The following is a 21677-nucleotide window of genomic DNA, read 5'->3' on the forward strand; positions in this document are numbered from 1 at the left end:
CGCGTCTCAGCGGCCTGCCCTGTGCCCGCTCGGTGCCAGTGAGACGGCAGAGGCCTGGACCCACCTGCTGTCTGCCCCTCCCCTGCTCTGGACACGCATCCTGATGCGTGTCCCAGGAAGGTTCCAGCTCCCGCCAAGTGGGGACCAGCTTTGTGAGGCCGGGCCTGGCTGGACATCCTGACGGTCCAGTCTGTTGCCACCTCACCAGACCCCACCCAGCGGAGTCCTGCGTCATCGCTGGGGCACAGCTGCCGGGCCCCATCACCACCCCCACGGGGTGCCCTGCGACCCGGTACCACAGGCAGCGCGGGACCTCGTGACCGGCTCCTCGGCCAGAGCCTGGAGGCCAACGCGGAAGCTGGAGCTGCCTTAAAGGGCCACTTTATTTGGGAACTGCGGCCACACTGGTGGGCCTGGCAGGCATTCAGCACAGCCTCTCTGTCCCCACGGGCCTGGAGTGCTGAGGAGCCAGCGACCCGGCCCCGGCCCCCCCCCGGCCCGGGACTCTGCTTAGCCGGGCAGTGCGTCCTGGGAGGGAAGCCGCGGCCCCGGCGCGGGGGGGGGGGGGGGGCCTCTCCAGGGCCTGCGGCTCCTCGATGGCCCCTGGGCCATACGCCGGCCTCCCCTACAGAGCAGAGGCCGTGGGCTCAGCCGCCCGCCTCCCGGGGGTCCCGGGGTGGCCCCTGGTCTAGCTCCTCCCAGGAGGTGAGGGTGGGGCGAAGGCCTCCCTCCCTGAGGGGGCAGACGGGTCTCTCTAGGCAGTCATTCGTGGCTGTACGTGGAATAGAAGAAGCCTTTTAACCGGCGTGGTGGCTTCGGAGCCTCCGGCTTCCGGCTCGCCTCCTTGCCCAGATGCTTCGAGGTCTTCTGGAAGTTGGGTGTGCGCCCAGCCGGATGCGTTTTCCTTGCTGGGGAAAGAGGACCCAAGTGAGGTGGACGTCAGCACAGGACAGCTGACGGCGGGGGGGCAGGTGGGGAGGGTCCACCCCGCCCACAGCCGGCCAGGTGATGGTCGAGGAGAGGCCCCTCCCTGGCTCTTGGTCCCAATTCATTCCTCTGGGGAATCCAGGAAGCCACCGGCCTCCGGACCAACCCCCACCCCCACTGCTGGCAGAGAGCGGCCAGCTGCTGCGTAGCCCCTCGTGGCGGCCCGGGCAGGCCAGAGTGGGGCTCTGCAGGGGACACACGGGGCACACGCTCTGCTCCCGTCCAGGTGACACCAGCCTTCCTTCACCTGGAGACAGAAGTCACATTTATAGTCAAAGTGCTAGCTCTCTCGTTCAGAATAGAGAACAGATTCTCTCACCCCATACCCTAGTGAACGTGGAAAGACTGGAACCAGGGGCTAGGTTCCTTCTGGAAACAAGCCAGGTGGCAAGTCACAAGTCGGGGCCGTCGAGAGTGCGGGCCGAGGCCAGGGCAGGTGCCGCGGCCTGTGAAGGGCGGCAGTGGTGGCTCTAAGCACATCCCTCCACCCCTCACGCGGCCCTGAGGCTGGGAGACGTTTCTAGCTTACGCGCACTGCGGGGCCCCACCTGGGAAAGCAGAGAAACCAGCCAGCCAGGACCCTCTAGGGAACCTCAAAATACACAGCCACGTCGGCCACTGTCCCAAGCGGGAGAAAATACTGGGAAATGTCTGGCGTTGAAATGTCACAGCCGCACGGTGGCTCGACTGCAATGACCCCCCCCACCCCCACCCCCCACTCCGCAGACACCTCAGGATGCTGGACGAGTCAAGGACATTTACAGAGCCAGGAGCCGTCTGAGGTCACCTGAGTGAGGGTCCCTGTAGGCCACACGGAGTGTGGGGGTGGGGCAGACACAGAAATGCCCCTGGGGGATGGGGGGGGTGCTGGAGCCGACCCCGGGCAGCCTGGACACAGGAACAGCAGCTCTCTGCTGGCCAGACGGGCCGAGAGCTGTGTTGCCAGGGCTCCGCCCAGAAACGGGGCTCCCTCTGATCACGGGAGAGGGAGTGACAAATGCCCCGTGATGGGAACTCAAATGAAAAACTACAACATGCCAAGAACACCCAGTGCCCAGCGCCATAGCCTGAGAACACGGGTAAGAGGACAAGCGGTCTACAAATTCGGTGTTGTGTGGTATCCCAGAGAAAGAGATGGAAATCGTCAGGTTAGAACGCGTCCATTGTTTAAAAGAAACAAAAGACTGGGGAAAGCACCAACAGAAGCTGAGGTGGGGACCCCGCACAGCAGGCAGGACCCCACAGGAGGCTAGGGAACCACCCACAAGAGGTAGGGACGCCCACAGGAGGTGAGGACCCCCCCACACACAGAAGGCAAGACTCTACAGGAGGCTAGGAACCCCCTACAGGAGGTAGAGACCTCCCCACAGGAGGCGGGCACCCCCCAGGAGGTGGGTTGGCAGTAATTCCAGGCCTCCAGGTGGGTGGGGGGGGGGGGCTGAGCCCCCCCCCCATAGAGATAAAGCCCCACTGCACCGGTCCCCTGGCTGTCAGCCTGAATGCGGCCCCCAGGCTACGGAAGACCTTGCGGTTTGAGTACCTCAGGATGAAATTCTGGAAAAGGCGAGTCTGTAGGGAGGGAGCACACGAGCAGCTGCCAGGGGCTGGGGGAGAAGAGGGCACGAAATAAATGGTGCTGGGCCACGGACCAGCCACAAGGGGAAAGAGAAAACAGGGCCCCTACGTCACACTGGCAACAACAAATCTATCGGGAAGGAATACGGACAAAAATGTGGAAAGCGACGCTTCGGAACACGGGCAAGACAACAGGACAGCGTGAGCTGAGGGTGAAGCGACCTTTCCCAGACACACAAAGACGAGGTGGCCGGCCGCGGCCGCGTCAGCCTTCGGTCCTGCGCCAGAAAGACGAGACGCGGAAATGCAGGCTGTGGAATATGTAAGAAGCTTCTACCATCAAGGGAAAAGGCAATCGCGTAGAAAACGGTGGGCAAAGATACACACACACAGAGCTAAATCACAGACAGGGGACTCCAAATGGCCAATAAATAATACATAGGATAAATAAAAATTGAATACATGTGAAAAGTCTCACAGTGGAAAGCAATCCTATGAGTCTGTTAGGGACGCAGGAATGAAAAGAGAACCTCACGAGGGAGAAGACGGAAGGCCTCACTGCACCTCGGTTCCCTTCTGGAAAAACCAGCCATCAGATGAGCAGAGCTCCGTGTGGACGTCTGGGCGGGGGGGTGGTGCGTCAGGGGCTCCTCTCGTTATTTTGATTTTTTAAGATGTGCAGTGTTGAACCAGGTCAGAGCCAGGTTTTGCAGAGCCTTGACACTTTGGGAAGGAGGGGCGGCTCTTTAAAATAAAAGGGCCCAAACCACAAACAAAACGAAGCTGGCCACCCTGGCCTGTGGTCAGTCTGCGGACACGGCCAGAGGAAGGGGACAGGGGCAGGTGCTGGCTCGCCAGGCTCCGAGGGACGGGGGGAGCGGTGCCTCCGCTCTGTGGCTGGGAAGGAACCCAGGCTCCCGGCCCTGGGTTTTCGGTGTCCTTCCCAGGATACACCTGGCCACCCCAACGCCATCTCTGCAGCAGTCACAGAACGCTGGGTTCCGGGCAGAACCCTGACAAACACGGGTTCCAGGCCTTCTGTGTCCATCGCCAACATTCCGGACCGACCGTCCCTCTCCGTCCCGAGCTCATCTCTGGCCGCTCCCCTCTCAGGCTCCCCGAACCACCCCCGATCCCGGCTTCCTGGGGGTCTCCTCCCAAGGCTCCCTTGACCTTACCCGGCCGCCCCTCGGGGCTCTGCCCGCTCTCCCAAGAGCCCAGGTATGGAAGGCCTGGGAAGGGGGCGCTGGCGACCGGGCTGGTCCCTCCACCTCCCCAGCACTGGCCCTCCCACTGCACCTCTGCCCCTCCCCGCACCCTGGAGACCATCATCTTTGCCCGGCTCCATCGGCTCCCTTGATAAGTGAGGCCCAGCACCCCCTGCACCCGTCCCCTGGTGCAGGGTCCCCTCCTGGACCCTACCTCCCCCAGGGCGCACCTGCTGCAGCCACCGTTCGCCCCCCGTCCTGCTGGCCAGCTCCCCCCCCGCCTGAGCCTCCCTCCCTCACCCACTGTCCTCCTGACCGTCTCTTAAACCTGATCTGGGCTCTGCCACAGCCCAACTCCGTCTAGAGCCACAGGCGCCTCCAAGCTCGCCCTGAGGCCGCCGTCTGGTCACCCTGTGACAACCCGCACCTCTGCTGTCCTGCCCCCACCTGCTCCACCAGTGCGGCCCCCCGGGGCTGGGGCAGGCCACCTGTTTCCCAGCCTGAGAGAGGACCCCGAGGGTCCAGAGGGGTGGCTGAGTAGAGCCTGGAGGGGCGGGAAGACGGGAGCAAGGGGCGGGGACGGGTGAGCACACACAAGCTGGAGGACCGGAGGGCGGGGCAGGCGGGCTAGCCCCCGACCGCTCTCAGCAAACTGGCCCCTCGAGAGCTGCCTGAGTCAGCTGCCTGTCAAGTCCAGCGCTCTGCCTACTCAGCAAGCAGCCGTCTACACACATCCACGCACAGAGACACGCACCCTCCACAGTCCAGCAGGGCAGGAGAAAGTCCCGCACTCCGGGCTCCCCCTCCCCAGTCCTGGGGGCAAGCCCTCTTCCCACGGCAGAGCCCTGAGACCACTCCCCACCCCCAGCACAAGCTCGTGTCCCGGTGATCGTCCATCACGGGCCACGTCCACCCCAAGGGCTCTGCCACATCTCCCGTGAGCCACCGTGGACACTCTCTGTGACCCGGTTCCCACGGGTGCCCCCCACGTGCCGGGCAGTTCTGTGCCGAGCTCTGCCCCTGTCCCACCAGGCCCTTCCCCTGAGCACCTGTCCCTCCCACGCCCACCGCCCGGCTGGCCTCCACTCCTGCCCTCACGGCCCTGACGCTCGGCGGAGCCCCCAGACGGACTCCAGCCGGGCCTTCCAAGGCCGCCTCCTCCACGGTGTCTAGGTCCTCACGAGTCACCAGGCCCCGCACGCTGTCCCCACTGACCGCACACCCCCACCACGTTCCTCCCACGCCCAGCAGCACCCTGAAGCACAGAAGACCTGAGTGTTCCTCCCCTGTGTGACTTGGGCACGCGCACCTCTTCTCCGCCTTGAGCATGTGACTGACAGTCCCAGGGGCGCCAGACCCCCAATGACAAGAGGAGCCCACAAAGCAGGGGCCTCAAAGGTCCTCGGGCGCAGGCCAGCAGGGAGACGGGTGGTGGCTCGGCGCAGGGCCTGGCCTGGGTACAGGCCTCCTCGTCCTCCTGGGACGTGCACGCTGCAGCAGGGCCTGAGTGACCAGAACTCCCACGTTCGCAGAGAGCCAAAGGGCGTGCACACTGCGGCCAGAGGAGAGGGGAGGCGGGTCCACCCACGGCAGCCGGGCGTCCGGGGCACCCCGTGCTCAGAGGGAAGCAGGTAGAGCGGCTCAGCGACATCACAGAACTTTCCGAGGAGGGAGCTGAACTCTGCAGGACCCCCCAGGACAGGCGACCAGGGGGGCCCCCTCCTCACTCCACACTCTGACAGTGTCCAGCTTCTACTTGATGCGGACCAGAAACAGCTCAGCCGATAGCGGGGAAAGCCGACCGCAGGGACAGCGAAGGTCCGAGCTGTCCCTGAGAGTCAGAAGACCGGCCCGGCGGCCCACGGCACTCAGGACGTGACGGGCGGCTGCTGGCTGGGACGCACCTGCTCTGGGAGGGGTCACAGGACGCACTGCATGTCCGCCAGGGCCAGCGTCTCCACAGCCCCCGCACGGAACTGGTACAGAGCCGGGGCCGAGCAGGCATGCCCCCGCCCCGCCCCGCCCATGCCTCGGTGCCCAGCAAAGAAGGGCGAGGTGAGAGGCGGCTGCTCAGCATTTTCTGAAGACGGAAGGCACCGGATTCCTGATGAGCAGGATGTCTGGGTGACAGAGGCAGGCCTGAGCGCCGCCGGCGGTGGGGAGACTGGGCGAGGCGGGGGCGCCTCACACATACGTGAAAACACACGCAGGCAGCACGGGGACTGGACAGACAGGTGAATGGGTTAAGTGACGTCCGGAGGCAAAGACTCAAGCTGGAGTGACTAACTTCGGTGTACCTTTCCGTAAGACGCATCTCCATCCTTTTAAGAAACTGGTGGTGGCAAAGCTTTGCCCTGTCGACACAAGGCCGCCACGCTGCCAGCTCATGTGAGCCCGGAGGGGATAAAGAGCGAGCCGCGGACACGAAAAAGGACGGGATCCCCCCCTGGATCCTCCATTGGCACCCCCAGACCCTGCCACCAGCCCAGAGGCTGTTCCCGACAGGATGGGGAGCGGGAAAGCCCCAGTGCCAAGGGAGGTGGGCCTGTGCACCGGCCGGCTGGGCCCGCCATCGGTGCGGCCGGGGTCCCCACCAGCTGGTGGCCTCACAGCGGCTGAGGTTCTCCCGGGAACACCGTTCCCGTCCCGGGGTCTGGCAGACACGGCGTATCATCTCCCACACGAGAGCTCTCCCTTCTAGAACAGACTCCCGGGGGCCAGGGATCCGGTTATCTTGTCCCCTACGATATTGAGGTGCCCAGAGCATGGCCATCAGAGAGGAAGTGCTCAAGGCACAAGTCGACCCAGAAGCAGAGAGGACTCCACTGGGCAGCTGAGAACGGGAAAGGAGGAGCCACAGGGATGCTTGAAAGAGGGCAGGGCACTGGCAGGGGCGGGGAGGGGGCCGGAGCAGCCGTAAGGGGGACTGTGAGCGACGGGCGCAGGGAGCAAGCCAAGCAAAGGACTCTGACAGACGCCAAGTGGATGCGGGAGCAACGCGGGGGGCCCTGTGGCTGCGCGGAGCCACGGTGGCTGCAGGGACAGAGAGGAGGGAAGGGTCAGTGGCGGCAGGAGGTTCCGGAAGTGGCCTGATTGGAGCCAACTTTGAAGGCAGAGCTGAGCAGACTTGCCACAGGAGTGGGCGGGGGAGAGAAAGGTCCGAGAGCAGCCGGGGTGACTCCTCTGCACAGGAAACTATGAAGCTGGGCCCGGACGGAGGGCACATCCCCGCCTGGAGGCCCCCCCAGCGCAGACGCCGCGCCCTCCCAGTCACACTGGACCGTCAGAACAGTTACACGAGGACAACAAGGCGCCTTCTGACCCGGCAGACCCCGTCCGCGTGCAGTAGCGGCCGGCACCCGTCACAGGTAAACAGAAATGCCGCAGGGGCCTCAGCCTGGACAGTCCGCGACTCAGGCACCCTGGGCACACAGGGCTGGCAAGCGAAGGGTTCCCGGGGTCCCGTCATCACTCGGCCTCCGGGACAGTTCTTGCCGGGCGGCTCGCAGATCTTCCACGACAATTCACTCTAGGCTGACTGGAAAATTACAGGTGAAACAATAACGCGTGAAGATCGCTTGTCAAATCTGGGCCCTGTAACCTCTCCATGTGGGGACGGCTTCCTAGACCTGCCACCAAACCCGACCCGGAAGGACCGGATTTGATGACAGAGTGAGAAGCCCCGGGCAGCTAAACTCGAACTGGGAGAAGGTCGTCCGCACAAGAGGCCGGGGGGAGCGCTCCCGAGGCAGGAAGGGCGAGCATCTCCAGTAACACGAGGAAAAGCCCAAACACAGGATCACGTGTGCAGAGGACTTCCCCGTGTACACGCGCTCCCTGGGAGGTGGGACATCGAACTTAACTGCCGACGCTTGCTAGGCACCGGGCGACCGGGCGTAGACTCGCTCACCAGCCTCACAAGCAGGCTGAGGGGAGGAGGGGGAAGACGAGAGCGCTCCGAAAACCCAAAAACACCACCTCTCTGAACCGAGGCGGAGGGTGTGTGCGCGCAGCATTGCGCCACCGCTGAGTCCTGAAGCCCCCGGGCGCCACACCTGCCTCCGCTCCCTCGCGGAGATGGTGCGACGCACAGGGCGCATCAGAAAGGCAGGTCGAGGTCACAAAATGGGTCGTTTAATTAAAAACAAATGGAAGGACACGTGAAAAAACCCGTGTGCGCACACGCACAATGACAGATTAGAACCTGGTATGTTCAGGGTATCCTCGAGTAGTAAGACCAGGACGATTTCCAACGGTTTATTTTACTGTGGTTTCACATTTGTTTTGTATTTGCTCCCTAAGGGGCAGAGAGAGAGGGAGACCGAATCCGAAGCAGGCTCCGGGCTCAAGCCGTCAGCACAGAGCCCCACGCGGGGCTCGAACTCAGGAGCCGTGAGATCAAGACCTGAGCGGAAGTCGGACGCTTAACCGACTGAGCCCCCCAAGCGCCCCTGTTGTGTTCTTTTTTAAACAATAGGTGTATAAACACGTGTATCATCACAATAAAGATCATCTTCATTTGGGGAAAATTATGTTGCAGAAAAACTTTTAATAGCATAGAAAGATGTCTGTGGCTACGTTTAGAACCTATCGACCGAGTCCCCACTTTCAGATACGTGGGGGGGGGGGGGGGAGTCGCGTGCCTCTCCGGCCCTTTCTCCTCCTGCCCAGGCGCCTTCCTCACCCCCTTACGGGAGCATCGCCTGGGAGCCCCCCGGCCAGCTTGCCACCAAGGAGCCCCAGCTCTGACAAGAGACCAAGGAAATCAGGCAAAACAACGGCCCCAGGCAGGGCTGCCTTGACCAGCCAAAAGCCGGCCTTGTTGGGGTCCCCACACGGGCTCAGTCCCCCCCCTTTCCCAACCATTCCTCCCACCTGCCCGCCCCACTCCCCGCCCCCTGCACACGCCCACCACCTAGTGCTCTGAGCAGTCACACCCCAGTCCTCAGACCTCACTGCCCCTTTCCTCCCACCCCTCCAGGAAAGCAGACCCACCACCCACGGCCCAGCATCGCTGCAACCACGCCGACGACCCACAGGCACCCCCACGGTCACCTCCGCCTCGGTCACAGGTGAATTCCACATGCACCGTGCCCTCTAGAGCGTGCCTGACCCACACAGACACTCAGCAAATGCACACGGAAGAAATGAACGCCCTGGACACCAGTAGGGAGCAGGGAGCCTGGAGTCTCTGAGCAGGAACCGAACCGATGGAGACCCAGGGCTGGGAGCCCCTGGAAAGGGGCCGCAAACATCCCCCCGGGTGCAGGAGTGACCTCCCCACAGTCATCTCTGGACTGCGCTCCGGCCGTGACCCTCATCCACCCAGCGTGCCCGTCTCCTGACAGACGCCGGGCAGGAACGGCCAGGGAGACCCTGGGGTAGGGGCGGAGCAAGGCAGAAGGGGTTAAAAACATCCCCAGTGGGGCCACTTTATTGCGAGGCCAGGAGGGATACATTGCCGCGCACAGCCCCGTGGGTGCAGACCGCCTGCCCCCCGCCAGCCGCCGCGCAGGGCCCTCCCGGGCCTTGGGCATCACGCCATTACTGAGATTCTTCCAGCAGGTGCGGTTCCTCCAGGTGGGCCTCTGGACCGGGAACTGGCAGGGAGCACGGAGGTGAGGGCCCGGGCTGCCCCCGGGAGGCAGGAGCGCAGAAGGGCCACCCCCGGTGGGCCCTGCCAGCTTGCTATACCACCTGGGACACGGCGCTCCCCGCCGCACACGGGGTGACGAGAGCCCCCCCGCCCCGCCGTGCCACGCCCGGCTTCGCGCTCGCACACGTGTGGCACGCGTGGCAAGGACTGAGCGTGAGCCGTGATAGCTCTTCAGAGGGGGGCTTCCCAGCCCGGGGTCTGCACGCCTTGCCCAATCCAGGCGCACCCCACGGGAGCCCGCCAGTAAAACCCCCACTCTACCGCGGGTGAACGTGGAGGACGGAGAGTCAGAGCTCAGAGAGCCACGGACCCAAGGGCGGGATCAGCCCGGCCTCTCTGTGCGACCACACCAAAGACAGGCTCCGAGAAAGGGCAGCCAACACCTGGCCCTCCCTCCGCCTGGCCAAGTGCCAGGGGACAACTCTGCACACAGCCGTGCTCAGCACTGGCACCCTCGGGGCCGTGGAGCCCTGGTGTGGCGTCGCCACCCACGAGCCCGTAGCTCCTCCTCAGGTCATCCCAAAGGAGGGGAGGCGGGGAGGGTGGGCTAGCAGGAAGCTTCCAGAGGCAGCGCCAAGGCCAAGTGTCCTATGATCCAGGGAAACCAGTGCCCACCAGGGCCCCCACGTGCCCAGCGGAGCCCCTCACATGTCCCATGGAGCCCCCGGATCACGTGCCAGTTCTGTGGCGCCCAGGCCACGCCCACCTCCAGGGAGCCACGGTCACATGACGCCCGGAGAAGGACCAGGTAGGCTCAATGTCTACACAACAGGCCCGTCTGGGAATTGTGGGAAGTGGCTTGAATCTGAGAGATTCCAGGGAATGACCGACCCCCTCGCTCAGCCACCCCACGGGCCGGCGCCCGTGTCCTCACACACAGCTGGCCCCACGCAGCCTGCCCGGCGGCTGGACTCACCGATGGCCAACAGGCTGCCACAGTCCCTCTTGTGGGAGTCGCCCCAGGCCCTGGTCCTACAGGCCTTGCTGCAGGTCAGGATCCCGTAGCAGCGGGTGCAGGGCACGAGGCGCACCCCGACGGAGCGGCCGCACTGGTAGCAGAACTTGAAGAAGGGGATCCTGCAAGGGAGCCACGCGGGCAGCGGGGCAGGGCCCGCCGTCCGTGCCCGCCCGACCCCGAGCTCCGGGACCTTCCCAGCTGTCCCCGCCGGAGCTGCCGTCCCCCTCACGGGATGGCCGCTCACATGCGGACAGAAGGCCCCAAGTCCCCGTCCAGGGACGGGGCCCGTCAGGGCGGGAAACACACCCTGCCGCCGGAAAGCCCGCCACCAGGGCCCGGGGGAGACGATGCCGTGGCGTCAGAGACCCTGACGCGCCACAGCACGAGGGGAGCAGACTCCCGCGGGCACCCCGTGCGACTGTGAGTGAGCCCGGCAGCCCCACGCCGTCTGCCTCGGGAGCAAGGCCTGTCCCCGCTCCTCGCCCGCACCTCACCCAGCAGGCTTCACTGGGCAGGCACCTCCCCGGACGCCCACAGGGGTACGTCTATAAAGAGATTGTTCTGGAAAGGCCGGGTGGTTGCGGAGCCATGACCTCGAGGAGGAGCGGGTGGGGGAGGGGCCGGGAGGGACGCAGGGGCGCAGGGCGGCACCAGCAGAGGTGTCTCTGAGAAGCGGGGCCGCTCCAGGAGGGCACCCGTGACCCCAGCCACGGCCCGTGTTGCTCGGGGCTCAGGCGGAGCAACGCCGCCCTGGGCAGGGGGCCAGGCCGGTCACACCGTCCGGCCCGCGGCCGCCCTCGGCCACTTACGGCTCCTGCTCCTCCAAGTGGAGCTCCTTGGACAGCCCGGTGCTTTTCTGCTTCAGCCTGCGGTAGGGGGTCAGCTGCGCTGCGGACAGAGGACCGTGTCAGGCCCGCGGGCCCGCCTAGTGGCGCCGTGGCGCCCGCGGGCGTAAGGAGCTCTGAGCCGCCCACCTCAACCACCCTCCTGCCGGGAGACCACGCCCAGCCCTGCGGGGACCCGGGTGGGGGACCCCAAGCCTCTCACAGCCCAAGGCAAGTCCGAGGAGACAGGGCGGAGCCCGGGGCCATTGAGGAGTCCACGACCTCCGGGAAGGGGGGCTTCACCCCTCGGCCCCCCTCTGCCCCTGCCTCCTTGGCCTCGCACCTGCAGCCTCCTGGCCACCCTGCCCCTCTGCCACCAGGCTTCTTTGCCCTTGGCCGGCTCACGACACTCTCCGGAGCGGACACTCCTGGCCCTGCCGTCTGGCAGCTGGCAACGGGACGCACCTGAGCCGGGGGGCCAGAGGCCGGTGAGCCCCCCTAGTTACTACCGGGGTCCGCTGCACCCCTCCGCCTTCCTCTCCCTACACGGCACATCAGTCCTCCCCAGGAAGGCCGCCTGACCTCTAATTAGGCAGGAACCCCACAGACACCTGCCGGCCACGAGAACAGAGAAGGTGGGGGCCCCCCTTCCTCCCCTGTCCCTCCCGCGCCCACCGGCAGCCAGCCGCTACAGGGGCTAGAGCGTGGGCCCGGGGAGCCAGCTCCGTGACCGTGCACACAGAGCCAAAGCCACTGTGGTGAACACCACGTGGCACCAGGAGAGGTGACGGCAAAGCCGAGCTGGACGCGGGATCTCGTGGTGCCGCAGCATCGCGGCCACTCGTTTCAAAGGACACGGGCAGAGAAAAGAGAGCATCTCTTTGGTAGAGTGCTGGGGCTCTTTAACGGCTTCGGTGACATGCCCTCCACATTCCATCCAATTCGCGCGTTCAAGTGCACGGTTTAACGGCCCTTAGCACATCCACAGGTGCGCAGCCATCGCCGTGACCAACTGTCCAACGTGCTCATCACTCCAAACTGGTACCCTGCCCGATAACCACCACGCCGTGATTCTCCGGCCGTCCAGTCCCAGGCAGCCGCCGATCCACTCCGTCTCTGAGCATCTGCCCAGTTTGGACGTTTCACGTGAATGAGCTCACACAGTGTGTGTGTGTGTGTGTGTGTGTGTGTGTGTGTGTGTGTGGTCTCTGGGGACCAGATTCTTCCGCTTAAAATAACGTTTTTGAGGCGCATACACGTTGCAGCACGTAGCAGCACTTCACTCCTTTTTCCGGGTGAGTCACATTCCATCATGTGGACGTGCCACAATTTGCTCATCCATCCAGCAGTTGACGGATATTGGGGTTCTTTCCATCCTCTGACTCGTGTAAATGCTGCTGCTGTAGACAGTGGAGCACAAGTTTTGGGTGCACTTATATTCTCCTTTCTCTCGCCTTTCTTCCTGGGAGTGGAATCGCTGGGTCATACGGTGACTCCACGACTAACGTTCGAGGGAAGCTGGACTGCTCTCCCAAGAGGCTACACCGTGGTACGTTCCCACCAGCCCCGAACGAGGGCTTCCTCCACATCCTCGCCAACACGCGTTGCTTTTCGATCACAGTCCTCCCGGTGGGTGCAAAGGGATTCTCTCAGTGCAGTTTGATTTGTCCGTCACCAATGACTAATGATGTTGAGCATCTTTCCATGTGCTTCATGCCCATTTGTGTATCTTTCTTTGGAGAAATTTCTATTCATACTCTTTGTCCATTTAAAAAAATTTTTTTTAATATTTACTTTTGAGAGAGAGACAGAGGACAAGTGGGGGAGGACAGGGAGTGGGGAGACACAGGATCCGAAGCAGGCTCCAGGCTCTGAGCTGTCAGCACAAAGCCCGACCCAGGGCTCGAACCCATGAACCACGAGATCATGACCTGAGCCAAAGTCGGATGCTTAACCGACTGAGCCACCCAGGTGCCCCATCCACTTTTTAATTCAGTTGTCTTTATTACGGAGATCTAAAATTTTTAAATTTACCCTACATGCAAGTATATCTCCCACATTGTTGGTTGTCTTTTCATTTTCTTGATAGTGTCCTTTGAAACACAAAAGTTTTTAATTTTGATGAAATCCAATTTATCCATTTTTTTCTTTCATCACTTATGCTTTTGGTGTCATACCTAGGAATTCATTGCCAAGTCTGAGGATAGGTAGATTTGTCCCTGTGCTTTCTCTCTCTTTTTTTTTTAAGTGTTTATTTATTTTTGAGACACAGAGAGACAGAGCATGAGCAGGGGAGGGGCAGAGAGTGAGGAGACACAGAATCCGAAGCAGGCTCCAGGCTCTGAGCTGTCAGCACAGAGCCCGACGCGGGGCTCGAACTCATGAACCATGAGATCGTGACCTGAGCCGAAGTCGGACGCTTCACCGCCTAAGCCACCCAGGTGCCCCTGTCCCTATGTTTTCTTTGATGAGACTCGCAGTCTAAGCTGTCACATGTAGGTCTTCGATGCAAATTGAATTAAATTTGGTATATGGTGTGAGGTAGGGTCAAACTTCATTCTCTTGTGTCTGGATAACCAGCTGTCCCAGTACTACTTATTAAAAAGTCTGTTCTTACCCTCACTAAAAAGCCTTGGCACCCGTGCTGAAAATTAACGGACATACACGTGGGCTTCCTTCCGGGATATGTATCCCATCCATTGTTCCGTGTGTGCCTTTGTGCCGCCACACTGTTTGTACTGTTTTGCAGTAAGTTTGTCATTTTGAATTTAGGAAGCGTGAGTCCTTCAACTTTGTTCTTTTCTTTCGAGATTGCTATAGCTATTCTGGGACCTTTGTAATTCCATGTGAGTTTTTAAATTAGCTTCTCGGTTTGTACAAAGTAGACAATGGGATTCTGATATGGAGATGTCTTTCCATTTATCGAGGCCTCCTTTAATTTCAGTAATGTAGTCTTCAGAGTATAAGTTTTGCACTGCTTTTGTTAAGTGTATTAATAAGTATTTTATTCTTACTGATGTCGTAAATGAAACTGTTTTTTATTTATTTATTTATTTTTTATTTTTATTTTTTTTTTTTAATTTTTTTTTTTAACGTTTATTTATTTTTGGGATAGAGAGAGACAGAGCATGAACGGGGGAGGGGCAGAGAGAGAGGGAGACACAGAATCGGAAACAGGCTCCAGGCTCTGAGCCATTAGCCCAGAGCCCGACGCGGGGCTCAAACTCACGGACCGCGAGATCGTGACCTGGCTGAAGTCGGACGCTTAACCGACTGCGCCACCCAGGCGCCCCATGAAACTGTTTTTTAAATCTCAGGCTGCAGGGGTCAGGCAGCCTGGGCACAGAGGTTGGGTGACTGGGACACAGAAGTCAATCTGTGTTGGGCCACAGAGGACAGGCCGTGCTGGGGCACAGAGGACAGGCCTTTCTGGGGCACAGAGGTCAGGCCGTGCTGGGGCACAGAGGTCAAGCCTTTCTGGGGCACAGAGGACAGGCCGTGCTGGGCACAGAGGTCAGGCCTTTCTGGGGCACAGAGGACAGGCCTTTCTGGGGCACAGAAGTCAGGCCTTTCTGAGGCACAGAGGACAGGCCTTTCTGGGACACAGAAGTCAGGCCGTGCTGGGGCACAGAGGACAGGCCTTTCTGAGGCACAGAGGACAGGCCTTTCTGGGGCACAGAGGTCAGGCCTTTCTGGGGCACAGAGGTCAGGCCTTTCTGGGGCACAGAGGACAGGCCGTGCTGGGCACAGAGGTCAGGCCTTTCTGGGGCACAGAGGACAGGCCGTGCTGGGGCACAGAGGCCTGGTGGCCAGGGCAGCATATGGCCAGCAGCAGCTGCCATCCAGAGGGGAGCATCTCCTACCCAACTGCAGCTAGAGCAGCGACCTGTGCTGCTCCTGGCGGGTCACGACCCCAGCCCCTCGGTGACACGGGTACAAAGGCCACCATCCCGGGTATGTGACTCTATCCTTTCTGGGGACGCTCTGTCGCGCGGAGGAGACGTGGCTGGCCGGCTGGTGAGCTGAGGGGCTGGCCCCGCACTGCTCCCCACGCTCCGGGGAGGCAGGCTCGGCTCCCAGCTGATGGTTCTGCGCCCGCGCGGCCGTGCCCGCCGACACCCACCTCTTTTGCTCAGGTACAGCACCTTCGGGTCCCACTGGCTCTCCTTGGCGAAGACGGCGCGGCGCAGCTGGAAGCCCATGTGCTCCAAGATCTGCTTCCGGGCCAGGAGGACCTCCCGGTCCACCGGCGTCAGCGCGTAGAAAGGAGAGTGGGCGATCTTCCGGTCCTGCGGCCCAGCGCCAGGTTACCGCCAGGGACCGCGGGGCCCCAGCCCCCGCCCTGGCCGGCCACCACAGGAGGGGACACCCCGCAGGGCCCCAGCCCCCGCCCTGGCCGGCCACCACGGGGGGGGGACACTGGCGGAGAGCACACGTCCTAACGGTGGGGGCAAAGCGGAACAGCGCTCGGAACGCTGGCGCACAGGCAGCCACGCCAGCAGCCACGCCAGCAGCCACGCCAGCAGGACGCACTGGGGGAGCCCACGTCTTCCCTTCCGGGAGGCCCGGCGTGGGCTTCCGTCAGGCGTGAGGGGCCTGGGGCCCAGCCTTGCCCGAGAGCCTTCGACGGCCCCAGGTCCCCCGCCCCTGTCGCCAACAGGCGCGTAAAGCCGTACCTGGTAGAATCTGAAGTACCCGTAATCGACAGCCGTGCCCACAGCCACCTTGTCCCCCTGCGTGAGCGTCACAGGGGTCAGGATGTCAGCCCCGTGATCAACGAGCCGGTCGATCTGTGGAGGACACAGCCTGTGTCACACGGGCACGGACGCCCCAGCCAGCAGAAAGCAGGATTCGGAACCGGAGTGCCCGGGGCCGTGACCCAGGTCACCGGAGGCTCCCGAGGCTCACTCGCTGGACGGCGGGAGGGTGGCCCCGAGGACAGGGCCCCAAGCAGGAGAGCAGGTGCCACCAGCGAGGAGGACTGTCGCTCACATGATCCAGGGGCCACCCTCCCGGGCGTGTGGAGAGTCAGCAGACGGACCGGACAGACCTGCCGACCTCACGGCTGGGAAGTCAGCGCGGAGCACAGGCTGGGCCACCCCTCGGGGAGCCCCCCTGACACCCCACGTGGAGCCGCCGCAGGTCTGTAACTTGAGTCTGTCGCCGTCCCGGTCCCCAGACTGGAAGCGACGGGAGAGCGAACGCCAGGCCGGTCCCGCTCACCACCCCATCCCGACGCGGCCCGGGCGCGCAGTGACTGTGGGCGCGTGGGCGCACCCGTGCGAACGCAGTGCGTCGGTTCGTAGGCGTGCGTGAGGGACCTCTGGCGCCCACCACAGCAAGGTCTCAGGCTGGAGGACAGGCCTCCACATTCCATTCATGGCGAATGGCACCCAACAGAGGTGCCCCCCTTCACGCCGAGGAGGGAGGGGGCGAGTTCCGTGAAGGGGTCTCGTGGTGTTACAGTTTCGGCGCGGCATCTTAACAAAACCGCAAAACCACCGGGCCCAGTGCAGGCCAGTATGACCCGATGCGAACCGGGCCGTCATCGGCCGACACCGCCCGTACCGCGTATGGTCCACTTCCTAGCCGAGCGGGGCCGCCGGTCGGAGATGCGCAGCGGTCCCCAAACAGCCAGCAGAGCACAGTGCCAGCGGGTGGGAGGCCCCAAGCCCGTCCTCAAATGTGCTGACCGCGTTCGCAGCCAGAACCAGAGGCACCAAAGGACTCTCTTGTTCCAGAGCCCTGACAGCCCCACGTTCCCCCACTGACGCATGCATTTAGCTGCGGACGCTGGGACCGGGGGGGGGGGGGGGGGGCCTTTCACTGGGGAAGCACAGAGAGGAAGCCAGCCCTCTGCGTCGTCCCTGCTGCACCTGGGCTTTTCACACCTCACAGAGACACCTTGCGGTCGCAAGGGCAAGAAGTTGGCTTAAAGGACTTGCTCAGGGGTCGAGGAGGAGGAAATGCAGTGGTTTCTAAAGCCGGCTGCAGGCTCGGGTCAGGGCAGGAGAAGGTGAAGGATGCAGTCGCAACGTGGGCTGACCCAGAGGGGAAGGAAGGCCTGCCGATGGCAGTATTAAGTGAATACATTTTAAGTAATTAAGTCATTGAAAAACCGACCGAGTTGGCTCATTTGGGGCCAGGGGCAAGAACCCACAGGGGCGTTGGGTCCCCTTGAGGCACCAGAGAGCAAGGCAGACATCAGATGCTGAGGGGACCAGGGGAAGGCTCCGAGGTCAAAGAGGAGACAATTCAAGGCTGAAGAAAGAGTCCTTCCACCCGCCAAACAATCACGGAAGCAGATAGCACAGTTGGGGCCAAGCGGAAATACCCAGCCCCGAATCCGGGACGCAGCACGGAGAGGCCCAGAAGCACATCTGCAGGCATTTCCAGGTGCTCAGAGGACAATCTCGGGGACCAAATAGGGTCCTCAAAATGGGATCTGGAAATAGGATCTCAAGAAAAGGAGTCTTACTTTTCCAAAGAAGACAGAAGGCCGACACAAGATGCCCCGCATCACTCATCGTCGGGGAAATACAAATCCAAACACCGGTCAGAGTGGCTAAAAGTAACAACCCAAGAAACAACGGGTGTTGGTAAGGATGCGGAGAGAGGGGAACCTCTTGTACTGTTGGTGGGAATGCAAACTGGTGCAGCCGCTCTGGAGAACGGTGAGGAGGGTCCTCAAGAAACCATCCAGCAATTGCACTACTAGGTATTTACCCAAAGGATACAAAAATACTGATTCAAAGGGGTACATGCACCCCAGTGTATACAGCGGCCCTATCAACGAGAGCCAAGCCAGGGAAAGAGCGCAAGTGTCCTTCGGCTAAATGAACGGATAAAGAGGGTGTGGTGTCGTATGCGACGGAATATTACTCGGCCATCAAGAAGAAGGAAATCTTGCCTTTTGCAACAACGTAGACGGAACTGGAGGGTGTTATGCTAAACGAAATAAGTCAGAGAAAAATAAACATATGATTTCACTGATCTATGGAATTTAAACAGAACGGCGGAGCATATGGGAAGGGGGGAGAGAGGGAGAGAAACCACCAGAGACTCTCAACGATAGAGAACGTGGGGTGGGGGCGGGGCCAGATGGGCGAGGGGCGATGAGGAGGGCGCCTGTTGGAATGAGCCCTGGGTGTCGTATGCAAGGGATGAATCACTGAATTCCCCTCCCGAAGCCAATCTCACGCTGTACGTTAACTAGAATTTAAACGAAAATGTTCGAAAAGAAAGGAAAGGAGTCTTGGTTCTTTTTACATAAAGTTATGCCTCTGTCAAGTGCGACGGCCTCCAGAAAGTCAGGGTCTCATTCCGCCTCCGGCTTCCCCCTCTGGTGCTCACAGCTCGCAGGGAACCACGCTGCGACCCTCGGTGGAGCCAGGGCAGGGAGGAGCCCACCGAGAGCCGTGCCACGCAGCTGTGGGGAGGGACTTCTCTGGGAAGGGCCGTAGCAGGCCCAGGGAGGGGAGGGGGGAGGCAGCAGGGCACGTGCCTCGGTGCCCGGCAGAACCAGCTGGCAAGGCAGGAAGGGACTCGGAGGGAACAGCGGGGCTTCCGGGACCTGCAAAGCACAGAGTGCCTCCTGGTCACACTGAGCCCACCTAGAAGAACAGGGCCGACACCAACGAGCCGCGTCCACGGCCCAGACACAGCACCCCGGGTCCCCGCCCGGGACACGGCCCCCCAGATGCCTTTCCGGCAGGTCCCTGACCAGGACCCCCGGCCGGTGCCCGCTCTGCATAGAAGGTCTACGATCCCGCAGCCCAGCCAGAGTGATGGCCTGCGACTTTCTTGAGTTAAGCCAGAGGACTTCTGTCTGGCCTGCTGAGCGGGTTTGTACTTCACATTTTTTAGGCCGAGAGAACACAAAAGGCAAGAACTCTGTATTGTTTCTCAAGGATCTGAACATCACAGAGGAATGAAAGCTAGACCGAGGGTTCTGACACAGCCCCCCGACCCTACACCCTAGGGCCTGCCGCCCTCCACGGCCACCCCTACACCATCACGCCTCGCCCCTCACTCCTCACCAGGGCCAGCTTGCTGTCCATGCTCCTCTGGTGCTCATAGGTGAGGTCACAGGCGACACACAAGGCGTTGCCCAAGCCTCTGGTCAGCAGCAGGTTGGGGTCAGCTCCATGGGACAGAAGCTCCTTCACGATCTGGACACAGACAGGCTCGTGAGCCCCCACCAGGTCCCCTCCCTCACATGTGGAGATCGTCCCCGGAGTAAGGCTCCCACAGTTCTGAGCACAGAGACGGCCACACCTGGGCCTCACGGGGGCCCCACCTGGGCACTTGCTGGGCCTCCCACTGCTGCCCGGCTCAGAGCGCAATGCTGGGGCATGGAGAGGGCACGCGGGGGCCCCCAGGGAGGGCTGCAACACACGCCGGGGCAGCCCAGGCCTGGCACTTTCTCTGCACGCTGTCCGCTTGCTCCAAAGTGCTCCTGGCTCGTGTCCTGCTCTCCGGCCCAGGGGCCAGTGTGGCGCCTGGTGCATGCACCTCCCGGAAGCCCTCGTCCCTGAAACCCGTGTGCCTTTGCCCTCCGGGCACCTGAGCCACTGCGCTCACCTGACCAGACGCAGAGTGGGGCACATCTCACTCGCTCCCTGCCGGGTCCCCAGCCACTGGCCCGAGTGCCACCAGGAAGCCAGGAGTGAGAGCGGCTTGGCTGGACGTGACACACACCGTGGGGCTCTCTCAAGAGCTTCCTTGCCCCAGAGGGCAGCTCTCTACGCTTCCGTGCCCCACCTACCCACCCAGGCACAGAGCAGGTGCACCAGCCCTCATCAACAACGCCTTCGTCTCCTCCAGGCCTCTGCTGACAGGTCACCTCCCTAGGGAAACCCTTCATCATTCTCTATCCCTTATCCAACTGTTACTGTCTTCGTAGCGTTCATCACTGCCTGAAATGCTGTGACACACCGGATTATGGTCTCCTGCAACTAGAATACAGGATCCTTGAGAGCAAAGACCTTGTCGTATTTGACACCTCATGCCTAGAATGGTGCCCACCCGGCACACAGTGGATGCTCAAAAATAACAGTGAAGTGAAAGGATGAATGGATGGATCATAGATCAAAGGAAGGAAGGGAAGGAAGGAAAGGGAGGGAGGGAGGGAGGCAAGATGGATGATGGATGGTTGGCGGATGGATGAGTGGGTGAGGGTGAGTAGATGGAGAGATGTGTAGACAGATGGGTGGGGGTAGGTGAATGGATGGACCGACAGGTGGATGGATTAATGGCGAACAGACACATTCTCGGCAGCAGCAGGAGATGGGCATTGGCCAAGGTGCCCTTCCCGGTGCACTGAGGAGTCAATGCCTGGGGCACTGGGTCCACCCACCCTGAGGGAGCGGCCACCAGGTGAACCCCCATCCTCACTGCTCACCTTCCTTCCTATACCCTTCTCTGAGGAGCTCCATCCACGGAGAGGGGATCCCCCACGCCCCTTACCCCGTGCCGTCTCCAAGCCACCACGACAACAGCAAATCCCAAACGCTGACCAGGGCGGGGGCCACTGAGCGGCACAAACGTCGCAGGTGAACCGCCAGCGGGTTTGGAACATGCTCACCAGGTCGTTGCCACTGGCGATGGACAAGGAGAGCGGGGAGTGGCCGCTCCACAGCACGTTGGGGTTCGCTCTGTGGGAGAGGAGGAGCCGGACTATGTCCCTGGCACACTGGGTGAGGAGAAAGGCAGGACGGCAGGTCAGAGGTGCCCAGACTCCCAGGAGCACCGGACATTGAGCATGAACTCAAACGCCACAAAATCAGGTCTGCCGCTTGGTTGCTATCTCCTCCACACCAGCACCTCGCCTCTTCCAAATCTGGGACGGATGAACGGACGGGGGGTGGACCCTCGAACTGGGAAGGGGCTTTCCGAACACACATCGTTTCTGATGCAACACGGGAAGGGCACGCGGCGCGCAAATTGCCCCGAAGCTTGTTTTCAGAGGAAGGGGAGAGTCGGGACCGCACGACCCAGCAGGGCTGGCCCGGCTCCAGGGCTCAGGGACCGCGCAGGGCAGCGCTTGAGAGGAGTGGCCCTTGCAGCTTCAACTCCCGAGTGAGCGCTCTTTGAGGGCCCGACTCCCCCTGCAGGTGTGTGGACCCCGTGCACCGGCAGGGCCTCCCTCCGAGCGCACGCCCCTTCCCCCTCCCGCCCTGGCCAGGCCAAGTAGGTGCCAGCCCAAACCTGCTGAGGGGCTCTCCCTCCCCTCCTCCCCCCAGAACACTGCGCGGCTGGACGGCGGCAGCCCCCATCTCTCAACAGGGGCGCGAAGCTGCCATCTGCCCTTGGCCTACCGATGACCCAATGACCCTGGACCTAATGGTGACGGTGCCTCTACTGTCTCCCGGCTTTGTTTCCCCGTAACGCTTCCAAATCTGTAATCAGTGCAAAGATACAGGCGTGTGGGGTGGGAAGCTCTGTACTCACAGCCCGGGCCTGGCACG

The 21677-nt window shown here is 62.0% G+C and overlaps 1 protein-coding gene across 6 annotated transcripts in view; it reads right to left on the reverse strand.

The window, feature by feature from the left end:
* Window positions 1-387: 387 nt before the first annotated feature.
* ANKMY1 (ankyrin repeat and MYND domain containing 1) overlaps window positions 388-21677 on the reverse strand; it is a 43273-nt gene continuing 21983 nt past the window's right edge. For 2 of the 6 annotated variants that reach the window (XM_030323974.2, XM_030323970.2), the window contains exons 12-18: window positions 20795-20902; window positions 19248-19379; window positions 15885-15998; window positions 15332-15497; window positions 11194-11272; window positions 10343-10503; window positions 388-908 (exon numbers count right to left, since the gene is read on the reverse strand). In XM_030323974.2, coding sequence (XP_030179834.1) covers window positions 763-908; window positions 10343-10503; window positions 11194-11272; window positions 15332-15497; window positions 15885-15998; window positions 19248-19379; window positions 20795-20902 — 906 coding nt within the window. In that variant the 3' untranslated portion in view covers window positions 388-762. Of the gene's footprint in view, window positions 909-9228; window positions 9371-10342; window positions 11273-15331; window positions 15498-15884; window positions 15999-19247; window positions 19380-20794; window positions 20903-21677 lie in introns of those variants that run through there. The other 4 variants (XR_003970672.2, XM_030323973.2, XM_030323977.2 and 1 more) reach the window with 4 other exon arrangements.

Source organism: Lynx canadensis, chromosome C1 (assembly GCF_007474595.2).
Source record: "Lynx canadensis isolate LIC74 chromosome C1, mLynCan4.pri.v2, whole genome shotgun sequence".
Classification (NCBI taxonomy): Eukaryota; Metazoa; Chordata; class Mammalia; order Carnivora; family Felidae; genus Lynx; species Lynx canadensis.